At 34.2% G+C, this 12789-nt stretch overlaps 1 protein-coding gene across 1 annotated transcript; it reads left to right on the top strand.

Annotated features, from left to right (window-relative positions):
- Positions 1-229: 229 nt before the first annotated feature.
- On the top strand, positions 230-1621 carry LOC142625949 (uncharacterized). Its single transcript, XM_075799711.1, has one exon. It carries the CDS (start codon positions 411-413, stop codon positions 1482-1484), a length of 1074 nt encoding a protein of 357 aa, XP_075655826.1. The 5' UTR covers positions 230-410; the 3' UTR covers positions 1485-1621.
- The last annotated feature ends 11168 nt before the right edge of the window (positions 1622-12789 follow it).

Raw genomic sequence — 12789 nt, forward strand, 5'->3', positions numbered from 1 at the left:
TTCAACTCACACGCCTACAGCTACAGGTGTCCTCATTAAGCAAACCAACCCATCCTACAATTCATAAGACGTTTTGAACGTACCGTGTGCCAAATAAGTCAAAATTTTCATTTTTGAAAACTTTTTTTTTTCCTCTCACAAAATATCAAAATCACACATATCTATATTTATACCAAAAACCAAAATAAAACAAACATAAACTAAAACAAAAATCAAAGCCATTGAAAACTCACTTCAAAGACTTTTTCGCTCCTAGCAACAGTATACCTCTTCTTCTGTTTCTCTAACTCTTCCATCTCCTCTTCCTTCAAACTCGCACGTAATCCTAACCAACAAAATTATAAAACCCACATTCCCAATATTCTCTCATCGCTTCAAAGTTTCAAAATTTAACTTCTTATTAATCACCCATGGCCAAAGCCACAACACAAACACAAACACAAACACAAAAACCAAACCCCACAAACTCCATGAACAAGCCCCCAAAGCCAAAGCTAGTCTGCTTTTCATTTGCAGCCTATGCCAAGACCCTCATCTGCCATCTCAAGTCCTCGAACATCCCCATCATTGATGGCCTCTCCGACTCAGAATTCACCTCCATCGAAACCACTTTCGGCTTCTCTTTCCCTCCGGACCTCCGTTCAATACTCCGTGAAGGTATCCCAGTTGGTCCTGGTTTTCCAAATTGGCGATCTTCTTCTCCCCAACAACTCCATATTCTTCTCAACTTGCCTACCTTGGGTCTCCTCAAACAAGTCTCTCAAGGAAAGTTTTGGTCACACTCTTGGGGGACTCGGCCTGATGACACTAACGAAGCCTTAGCTTTAGCCAAGCAGAGTTTAAACAAAGCCCCAGTTCTTGTACCTATATACCGCAATTTTTATATTCCTTCTAGGCCCAACATAGCTGGAAATCCTGTGTTTTATGTAAATGGTAGAGATGTTTATGTGTCTAGTTTTGATGTTTCTGGGTTCTTCCAAGAAGCTGAATTCTTAAACGTCCCGAGGACTTCGAGGATTAAAGCTCCCGCGTGGACAGCAACCACCGCACGGAGGATTGAGTTCTGGACCGACGAGGCGGCGCGTTCGGACACGCGGTGGTGGAGTGGGGACTTAGGGACGTGTTTGGAGGAAGTGTTTTGGAGGTTGAGGAATGGAGGGTGGAAAGAAGAGGAGGTTAGGGAGATGATGATGATGATGAACGGTGATGATGAGGAGAGAAAAGGTGGGCCCGGTTTGGTGAGATGTAAAGAGAGTGTGAAGTGGCACGTGCAAGTTCTGTCTTTGAAGTTGTTGCGTGCGGGATGGAGTAGGGAAGATGTGGTGTACTCGCTTGATCTTGTAGACGAAAGTGGGATTCTAGAGGAGCATTCTTTTTTGGACTTTCAAGTTAAACAAATACCAAAAAGTTGTTCTAAAGTGAATGATGATCGTCAAAGGCTTGGTATAAAGCAGTTGATGCAGTTGCATTCTCTTGAGTCTTGAGGTTGTGATTGCAACAATTTTGGTTAGCCATTGATGGTGAATATTTTTTCTTTTAAGTTGATTATACATCATATACATTTCATTTATTAACAATTAATTTATTGTATATAATTTATTTGGAGAAAGAAGATTGAAACTGGGTTGGGTCTTATGTTTTTTTTTTTTTGGGGGGGGGGGGGTCAAAGTTGCGTAGATGATTGTTTGGAACTTTGGACGCAATTGATGCAAGGAATTGTGTTCAAATTTCAATCTTTGATGAAAATTATAGGAGTGATCACCTGAGGTATCATGTTTAGGCCATTAACTATTGGGTTGACCCTGAATTGATGGACGGCTATGATTATAGAATGGGAGGTAACTGTCTACTGGAAATAAGTAGTGTGTTTCATCGTTCTAAAAAAATTTGTTAGCTTGGTTTTTAATTTACCATTTTCCCTTCTTTTGCCACTTATAGTGAAGAAAGTACCATTCTAACAAACTTATCACTAAAATAGATACCGTCATTGCGTCTCACTCAGCCAACAACAACAACAACAACAACTGTTTCCCACTTATACAAAAACAACAACAAAACCAAAAAAAGGAAAAAAGAAAAAGAAGAAGCTGTTTTCCCCAATTTTCGTGGCAGAATGTGGTATGTTCCACCATTCTAGAAAAACTTCTTCCTTTTTTCATTACTTACAACTAGTTACATCATTTTGGATAGCTGGACAATGTGGAACTTGTAAGTTGTAAAGAATGAATTAATGCAAATGAGGATTGAGTAGGACATTATCCAATCCTATTCCGGGAAAAGAAAAGCATTTACAATCACAAAACGTAACAAAGAAAATTATATGAATAAGAGGTAAAATTGATTGGGTGCGTTCTCAAATCTCAATCATATCCAACTGGCCTTATCTGGAATTCAAAACGCAAAAGGGTTTCTTAGTAAGTCACGAAATGAGCGAAATCCAACTAAGGAAAAATATTTCAGTTAGCGCCTTTCTTTCTTAGGAAAGAAGTAATTTACTATATTCTTAAAAAGAACGAATAGAATGTGCATTCACACGTGGAATTGGAGCATAGAAGTCTGAAAAGACAATCAATAAAGTGTATATACATTCTGCTCTTCGTGCCATCTTTTCGGCCAAATCATAATCAGTTATATACAAAAATTGTTCTACATGTGACTAGCTACAAGTTTTCATTTTTACTTAAGGAATTTGACCGATAAGGATTTGTAATCCAAAATAGGTGAAGCATAATATAAATTACCATTAGAATTATCTTAAATCCACCCAAGCACCACATGAGCATCTACTTCAATTTCAACAACCAAAAGGTTTAGATTTTTTTTACAAATAGTTAAACCAACCCTAAGAGCCCAAAGCTCCGTATCAATGCTGGTGACCACCACAAAAATGCTACAATAACACTTTGGAAGAAAATAGTTATTAATCTATAGATCTTTCATCTCCTTTTTAATTGTTTTTTTTATTCTTTCTCAGCTCTGCCAACTGATTAAAAAAAATCAACACACCCACAAAAATTCAGCTCTTTGTTCACACTCTCTCTCTAAACCAAGGGGAAGTTGGTGGTCATGGGGTTTCGATTGCATGGGTTGTTGCTTGCTTTGCACGGCCTGGGTATGGGCTGTCACTAGGTGTTTTGGTTGTTGCCTTGGGTACCATAGTGGTTGATTTGGCGGGGGGTGTTTGATTGGTGTTATTTTTTATCCTTAAAGGCCTCTTAGCGTGCGTTTGGGAGAGGATGTTTGAGCGTTTTGCATTTGGGAGAGGCATGTAATAAGTTTTCAGCAACAGTGTTTTGCCCTTTTAAAATTATTTTGCTACAGTGTTTTCAGCAATAAGTTTTCAGCAAAATAAGTGGTATCCAAACAGACCCTTAGTGATCAATTTTGTAGTGAGGTACCTCAGGAGTGATACCATCGATGGTTAATCCCACTTCATGTCCCAATTCTTCACAAGTTTCTCAATCAAGTAGCTCATATCAAAGTTATCATAAAATGATTTACTGCTAGGTGTTGGTGGAGTAGGGAAAAAATTAATTATTTAGAATATTTTATTAAGTATAAAATGAAGAGTAGGATGTTGGTTGTATTGCAAAAGTGTATCGTTAAAATAGAAAATGTGACTATTTTATTGTAAAATTTGGTCAACCTTTACAAAACCAAGTGTCAATACTCTAAAAATTGCATTATGTAATTTTTTTTTTGGATGAAAAGTGGATAACATAATTCTCTTGCTTAAAATTGTAGGAGGCGAAAATACATTAGCAGTTTGATTAGTAAGAATGGTAATAGGTCAGGTTAGGGATGGATTTCTTTATGTTCGAACCCATTTAATAAACTTTTTTTTTTAAACCCCCAAACCCATAGGACTTGCCATGCCACTTATGGGCCTAATCTAAATCCCCTAATCCATGGCCCAATCCAACCCAATCTTAAAAAAAAAATCAATTTTACAATTTCCTGATGATTTATGGTTTTTCCTTTCAAAATCACAAACAGAAATACAAATCCTATCACAAACACAAACCCACATTTAACAACGAAATACATTGTAAATAATAAACATTCATTAATGAAATTAAATAAAAAAAAAAGAGTTAAACCTTGAAATTCATAGCTTTGAGAGAAGAAATGAACCCAAAAAAAAAAATGGAGAACTCTGACCACCAAGGCTCTATCTCTGATCTCCTACTCAGCCTCTCTTTATCTCAAACCACCAAAGCTCTATCTTTTCCAATCATTATTGCCACCATTGACGATGGTTTCAACCATCAATCCCACCTCTAGGCCGAAGCCCAAGCTTGACCTCAACACGACCAAGATATCCTTCGATCATCACCAAAGGTTACATCTCTCTCCAATCTAACCTTCGTGCTCCTCCGTGACAAATAGAAACCACCATGAGATCCGTGCTCTTTCGTGACAAATAGCAACCACCATGTGATGAGAGTGAGGGTGAGGGTGACTGAATGAGGGGCGGTTGAGAGAAAATGAGAGCGAGAGTAAGTGAAGGCGAGGTGAGAGGCGGCTGAGTGTGTTGAGAGAGAATTGATAGAGTTAGGGTTAGGGTTTCGTCATAAGTGATATATATATGTATGTATATATATGTACTTAGGTTTTTTTTGTAATTTTACTTTTATTCTACACGGATGGGGTTCGGGTTCGAGGTGGGTATCACTAAAACCCACACCCGACTTGAACCCACTTCGGGTTTAATTTTTAAAACCCAAACCTGAAACTATTGTTTCATGGGTTAGGTAAAACCCGACCCATTAGGGTTGGGTCGCGTACTCGTGGGTTGGATTGTTATTGTCATCCCTACTAATTAGTTGTTCAAGTCAAAAGTAATTTGTAAACTTTATACTTTGTACAAATTACTTTTGTCCTCTAAAAATTTGAACCATGAAATAAGCCAGGCCTATTTCAAGAAAAATAAAGAGGATCCTAATGCATTGTAGTTTATGTCTTTCCACTCAAACTCAAAGTAACAGCTTGAAAGATCCATTGATTTTGGAATGTAAGACTGTTAATATATATATATATATATATATATATGGGTTGGATTCAAGTTACACATATTATTACTCTAAACAATGTTACACCATCCAATATTTTTTAATTGAATGTGAATTTTGATAAATCAACCGTTGGATCATATTATCTTTGTATATTCTTCATGCTTACGAACTTTAAAGATGATTAAAGATCAATAGTCATGTCATCAATCAATTTTAAATTCAAATTTTTGTAGTTTAAAATAATGCATAAAAGATGAATTGTGAATTGAATGGTAAATTACGTTCGATTGGCATGAAAGTTGACATGCATGTTAAGAACATATAGAACATGTAAATCAACAGTTGGATTTTCAAAATATGAAATCAATAACAAATTATTGGGTGGTGTAACATTGTTTGGAGTTACACCCAAAGCTGGCCCAAGAAAATTTGAGGTTTAAGGAGAAAATTAATTTTAAGGAGGCATTTTTATATCTAAATATCACTTAAATAATATTTAGTTTATTTTTTATATTATCATTTTTTTAAATCTATTATTAATTCTCATTAATTAATAAGACTAATTCACCCAGAGTGAGCTAGTGATACTTACTATATAGGTTTTATAAACTGATGTGTCACCAGTAAAATAAAGTTATTCAAAACATTCATTTATTATATTTTTTGAGTGGCACCAATCATATTCTTACCACATCAGTTTGTAAATTTTTTGTCATAAAATTTATAAGACAAAGTTTAGCTATAAAATTGGTTATAGCCAAAGGTTATAACATTACTCAATAAAATAAACATTACTATATATTTTGAAAACCTAACTATTGAATTGCATATTCTTTATGCTTTTACTACACATGTCAAATTTTGTGTTAATTAGATATTATTTACTATATGATCGATAAACTTATATTTTATGTATAATTTTAAACTACAAAAACTTGTAATTTAAATAATTTATAGATGCCATAGCTATTGATTTTTAATTTTCTAGAAATTTTGCAAGCATGGAGAATGTAGAAAGAAAATATAATCCAATAGTGGATTTGTCAAAATTCACCTTCAATAAAAAAAAAAAAAAATTTGAGTAAGGTCTACAACTAATTTTGTAGCTAAATTTTGTTCAAATTTATGTTAGTTTTAGCATTTTTCATTCACTTAATGGTGAATTGCTAATTGTGTTGTATTTATATTAATTCATAATTTTTGTGAGTGGAGAAGATACTAAAGTTACTACAAAATTTACAATTAAAAACTTACAAATTAATATGACATTTCAATAAAAGAATAATGAGTTTTGATGGGGGTATTTTCGACGAAAAATTTGATACCCCTAGATGCGTCACGTAAGAAAGCAGACGGATCATACGAGTCCAACAGTTCTACGGAAGCAAACAAAGGACCCAAGGCGACAACAATAAGAGCTACGACCCCGCAATGATGACCCAACAAGCGTTTCTATAAACAGATGGGGAATCTTTGGCCGAAATGAAGAGGCTGACGGGGTGGGGAGGCCGACGGGTCCAGCGTGGCTTGGCTTGGTCCCCACGAATGTCTATACATGGAAACATCTTGCATAACATGCAAGGTAAAGCCCATTACTCACTCATATGGAAAGACACTCTAAAATCCTGGAAACCCTAAGTGCCAGACCCTCCCAACAAGAAAAGATCCCTACTTTGGAGGGATTTCGATTCACCACTCACCACTGTATAAGCACCAAGCCTCTACTTTTCTCAAGTACACAGAAAATCTCTAGCTCTCTCACTATAGAGTTCTTAAAGGTTTCTCATTGACTGAATTGACTTTTGGAGGGTTCTTAGCCGGTACCACATCGATGCTTTTTTTTTTGTCCTATTGTTCTTATTCCACATGTACCCATTGGAGTGATTTGCAACCTACAACTCACTGACAATTTCAGCACATCATCAAGTATTGAATTACTTATTGTGATAGGTGACATATCAATTTATAAGATCTATGTAATAAAAAAAAAATGCAAGTAACTCACTCTTTTTTTAATTAGAAAAAAAAAACTTACTGCCCCATATTAATTTGGGGGCCTTTTTAGGCCATGACCTAAATAGCCTAGGCCTAAGGCTGGCCTTGGTTACACTAAATGTAATTTGAACTCAACCGTACACACACACATATATATGGTCAGGTTGAACAAGATTGGACAATGTGATCAACAACCATAGAAGAGTGGCAAAGAAAAGTGTCATGGGAGCTTGAAGATGACAACAAAGGACAATATTGTGATGCGAGTTGGCATCTTTTGAGGAACTAGACATGGGGTTGGCTCTAATATTATGTTAGAAATTCCTAAAACCATAGTACCTAGGGGTGGAGCCAACGGTTTTGAGGGGGGACTAACCCCCCTCTCCCTAAATTTATTTTCTAAAATTTTATGTCTTTTAGTTAATATATCTCTTTTGTATGCCAAATTTCAAAAGATAAGAATAAAAAAAGAACATATATAATTTTTAAAATTTTATCCATTTTGTTAAGGTTTAAAAAAAAGCAAAAATTTTAATTGGAGATATATATATATATATATATATATATATATATATATATATATATATATATATATATATATATATATATATATATATATAAGGGGGGTTGTCCCTTATTGTAAGACTCAGAATCTTTTTCTAGGATTTCCCTTAGAACTCTCTCTAGGACTTCCTTAGATCAAGATATCTCACTACAAAGCTTGTAACTAGGAACCAGGACTAGCTTTCAAGCCTTGTACTATTTACCCAACCTGTTGATTACCCAACCTGTTGATCACTGTAATCTTGTTGCTACTACTACTGTAAGTATTTTGATGTATATTCAATAAACAACTGCTGTTTTCAATACTTTGAATTATTTTGATATACAAAAGTTTTGGCCGGTTCTACCGCCTTACTTTCAATTATTATTTACTTTGAATTAATCCATATATCTGCTATTCCGTTGTGCTTCCGCCTTCTGATTGTCGTCGTCCCCCTTTATGGTATCGAGCCATTCTTTCCTTGGCCGATAGTGTCTCGTTGTGTCTTCATCTTCTGTAGTGTCTACCTGACCTTGTGATACTTCGTTGTTGTGTCGATCTCACCGTCGTTGGCACCACCGCCATTGTAAAAAGTCCCAGATCCGAACAGTAAGGCCCGTGAAGCCAGGAGAGCGTGAGGGCGTGAGAGGAATAGGGTTGATGTCCGGTATGTGTTACGAAATGCAACGGTTGTGAGAAAAACATAATAATTGAGTGTTATAACTAAGTTAGATATTGATAGGATGTGGAGATCCGACTCCTCTGTTAGCTCTAGGACTGGTTGTCCTCCTGATATTGTAAATGAAGAAGACCACACTGTTGAAGAATGTGAGTACCCAGATTTTAGAAAATGGAATATTCCTAAAGTTTCTACTAAATCTGTTTATGATCTTAATTGGGCTGAAAAAAGTATTTTCTCAGAATATAGAGCTCGAACTGTTGAACAAACTTTTTCTATTTCCAGAACTCATGAAAAATGTTGTTTATTTTCCAAGAAAAATGTTAACGAGTTTTTGTCTAAGAAAAATCTTAAATATTTACACATTGGTTTGGTTCAAGTTGCTGTTAAACCTTTAACAAGAAAAGGAATTGATGCTTCTGTGCTTATGTGTTTACGAGATGCTAGATTTAAGAAATTTAATGATAGCATTCTTGGCATGATTACTGCTTCTTTGTATGATGGTCCTGTTTACTTTGATTGTTATCCTGATCTTGCTCTTGCTCTTGATGATCCTAATATTATTAAAGCTTTAACTTTGAATATATTGACATCTGGATATGATATGGATGATGGTAGTAGACCCTTTACTCTTATTTACCGAATTTTTTATAGATTGCTTGATTCCCAGCTAACTCCTCGGTTTAGAGGACGTGATCCTGCTGGAAAAACTATGTTAATTCAATGTTCCACACCTGATGCTAAGATCCAAGTCCCTAAAAAGATTCAATGGCAAGATATTACTCTTCCCAAAGAATGGACTTTGGAACAAGTCGCACCACGTTAAACCCGTTTTTGATGAACTTGATCTTACTAAAATTGCACAATATTACGATGGAATTGTTAAAATATTTTTTGATGATACCAAATGTTTTCCTACTCACAAACCTTTGAGAATCAATGAAGGAAGAAAATCCTTTGTTGGATCTGAAAGTATTATTAAAAGAAATGCTGATGTTGACGAATTTTTGAAAAAGAATTTTGAACCACTTGATTTAAAGCTAAAAGGAGTTGCTAGCAACAATTCCCAAGTTAGCAATACTTATTATTCAACTAAACCTGAATTTCTTCCAAAAGATGATCACGAAGAAGAAGAAGATGCAAAATCTGAAGCTCCTTCTGGATCTGATTTTCCACCTATTGAAACTCCTCCTCCTTTTAAACATTTGCGTGTGATAAATTTGATGGATATGGATGTTGAAACCCCTGCTTTTCAAATTGATATGGTTGCTTTAAGTAATGAATTCTTTTCTAAAGCAAACCGTGATAAAAGAAAGTATTACCAAAGTACTTTTGCTCAATCTGAGAAAGACAGAATCAAAAGGAAATGGAGAGAAAAAATGAATTTGTTAAAACAACATATTTTGTTTTTTGATTATCTTGAGAATTATTATGTTTCAAGAAATGAGGTTCATACCAATTACTTGAACGTAATAAAAAAATCTGCTTTTGTTAAACATGATAAAACTGTTGTTAAATCCACAAATCCACCCCTTGAAATCGTTTTGATTACTTGCAAAAGTGATAAAGAAAGCACCGAGGTGAAAGCCTCCCCTTTCAAGATTGCTGATGATAAAACTCCTGCCATTATTGAACAAAACAATTTTACTAATGAATCTTTGCATGTTATTGGTCAACAGCTTGACCGTATTGAAGAAAAAATTGATGAAAAACCTTCTATTTCAAAACCTGAGAAACCTTTGATTGATTTACCCAGTCAAAGAAAAAATATTGATTTTAAAACTTCTCAGAGTAAGACTTTTGATTTAGTTAATTCCCAAGGATCAACTGTTGAAAAAATTGAAAAAATGCTTACTGATTTAAAAGTTAAAACCGAGCAAACCTCTACCTCTAGAAGCGCTGCTTGTGCTATTTCAAGAAATGAGAAAGAAATTGTTTCTGATGCCGAAACAAATTCTGATTCATTATCTTCAAAATCTTCTAAAAATGCTTTTGATGATGACATAAGTTTACCAGAAATTAAAAGATTTGTTGGAAAACTCAATCCCACGTCTTTTACAAAAAACTGGTATACTAAACCTACTCCTCCTGATGTACAGTTTGAAGAAAGATCTTCTCAAACTCAATTTTCTGTTTCTACTGATAAACTTTATGAATGGAATATTGATGGTTTGTCTGAACAAGAAATTATTAACAAAATGGCTCACATGTCTATGGTTGGTATTGCATACATAAATAACCATGACAGTCTTGATCATCCTGATATTGTTGATTTGCTAGTTCTGGTTTTACCGGTTGTCTTCGCGGATGGTGGGATTCACATCTCACGTAAGAATCAGAGAATCTATTAAACATGCTGTTAAAAGAGATACTGATGGTATGCCTATTTTTGATCAAAATATTAACCGTGGTGTTCCTGATGGTGTTAATACTTTGGTTTACACCATTCTTAAACATTTTATTGGTACTCCTTCCAATATTTCGTCTCGAATTTCTGATTATTTGAATAATTTGAGATGTCCTACTATGTCTGATTACAGATGGTACCAAGATGTATTTACTTCCAGAGTCATGCTGAGAAAGGACTCTACGAAGCCTTATTGGAAAGAGAAATTTATTGACGGTCTGCCTCCTATTTTTGCTCATAAGGTAAAAAATGAATTAATTGGTAAAAATGATTCTATTGACTTTGATAATTTAACCTATGGTGATATTTTCAGCACTATTAAGAAAATTGGAATTAATATGTGCAATGATGAAAAATGGTTAAACCAACAGTTAAAAGATAAGAAGAAAGCTAAATATGAAATGGGTAATTTCTGTGAACAATATGGTTTACCTCCTATTGCCCCTTCCAGGCAAAAAGGAAAAAGTAAACATGATAAGGTTTACAAAAGTTATTCCCATAAAAAGTATAAAAGACACAGAACCCACTTTGTTAAACCCAATGATTTTTATGCTAAAAACAAAACTGCTTTTCAAAAACATGATAAACAGAGATCAGGTAAAGGTAAGTGCTTTAACTGTGGCAAATTTGGCCATTTCAGTAAAGACTGTACCCAAAAGCCTGGTAAGTTGAGAAATAAGTTGAACCTGTTAAACATTAATAATAATGATCAAAATGAATTATTTCAGATTCTTGAATCTGCTGCTTCAACTGATTCCTTTGAAGAGGATTTTTCCTCCTCATCTGATTCTGATTATCACTCCCGTAGTGATGTTTCTAAATCTCCTAATATTAAACTTGGCTGTAGAGATTCTTGTTGTAATGTGATTAAATCTGTTAAAATGTTAACCAAAAGTAAAGAGAATGATGATTTACTATTAACTATGATAAGTAAGATTGATGATCCTAATTTGCAAAAAGATTATCTTGACAAGTTTTTGAAAAACTTAACAAAAGAAGATAAGGTTAAAAGACCTAATTCTACGATAAGTTTTGAAGAAACTCTGAAAAGATTTAATAAAAATAAATCAAAAGAAATAACTGTTAATGATCTTCAACATGAGATAAAAACTGTTAAACAAGAAATAATCCAATTAAAGAATGATGTTAAAACTATTAAACTTGATAATGATCATCTTAAACAAGAATTGTTAATTCTAAAAATTGATAAAAATATGGATAAGCACCAATCTGATGATGATGAGCAAAAGGACGGAGAAGAATCCGATCAACAAGTTTCTCCTTCTGGTAATGTTTCTGATCATACCTTGATTAATTTGATTGATAATCAATTGTCTCTTGTTAAACATATGCTGCCCAAATGGTACACTAAAGTCAAAATTGTTGTTACTCATGATTATGCTTTTGATGTTGTTGCTATGATTGATTCTGGTGCTGATGTTAATTGTATACAAGAAGGACTGATTCCTTCTAAATATTTTGAAAAATCTACTGAAAGATTAGTTTCTGCTAATGGAACCAAAATGAAAATAAAATATGAATTAAATGATGCTCATATTTGCCATGATAATGTTTACTTTAAGATTCCCTCTGTACTTGTTAAGAACATGACTGATAAAGTAATTCTTGGTTTGCCTTTTATTAACTCTTTGTATCCTTTCCTTACTGAGGATGATGGAATTACTACTGATCCTTTTGGAAAAAAAGTAAAATTCAAATTTTGTACAAAGTGTGAAACCCATATTAAACGTCTTAACTTTATTAAACAAAAGGATAACTCTACTCAATTGTTGCCAACAATTATTGACAAATGCCACAGTATCTTGATGGATGATAGCTACCAAAATAATAGGAATATCTCTCTTGTTGACTCCTTGCATGATGACAAAACCCCTAGTGAAAGGCATATCTTCACCAAAGCTTTTCATCTAATTCCTACGAATGCTAAAACTCATGAAAGTCTTCCTTGCATGAGACTTTTGACCAAGTCTTTCCTTTGGTTCATAATCCTCCATAGAATGATATCCTACTACAATATTGATTCCCATCACCTATCCTACTACAATAATGTTCTCCATCACCCTTTCCACATTATTCCCAAACACAATCATGGTCATCCTAATATTCATTGTCCGGCACAACTATTACA

Source organism: Castanea sativa, chromosome 2 (assembly GCF_040712315.1).
Source record: "Castanea sativa cultivar Marrone di Chiusa Pesio chromosome 2, ASM4071231v1".
NCBI classification, from domain to species: Eukaryota; Viridiplantae; Streptophyta; class Magnoliopsida; order Fagales; family Fagaceae; genus Castanea; species Castanea sativa.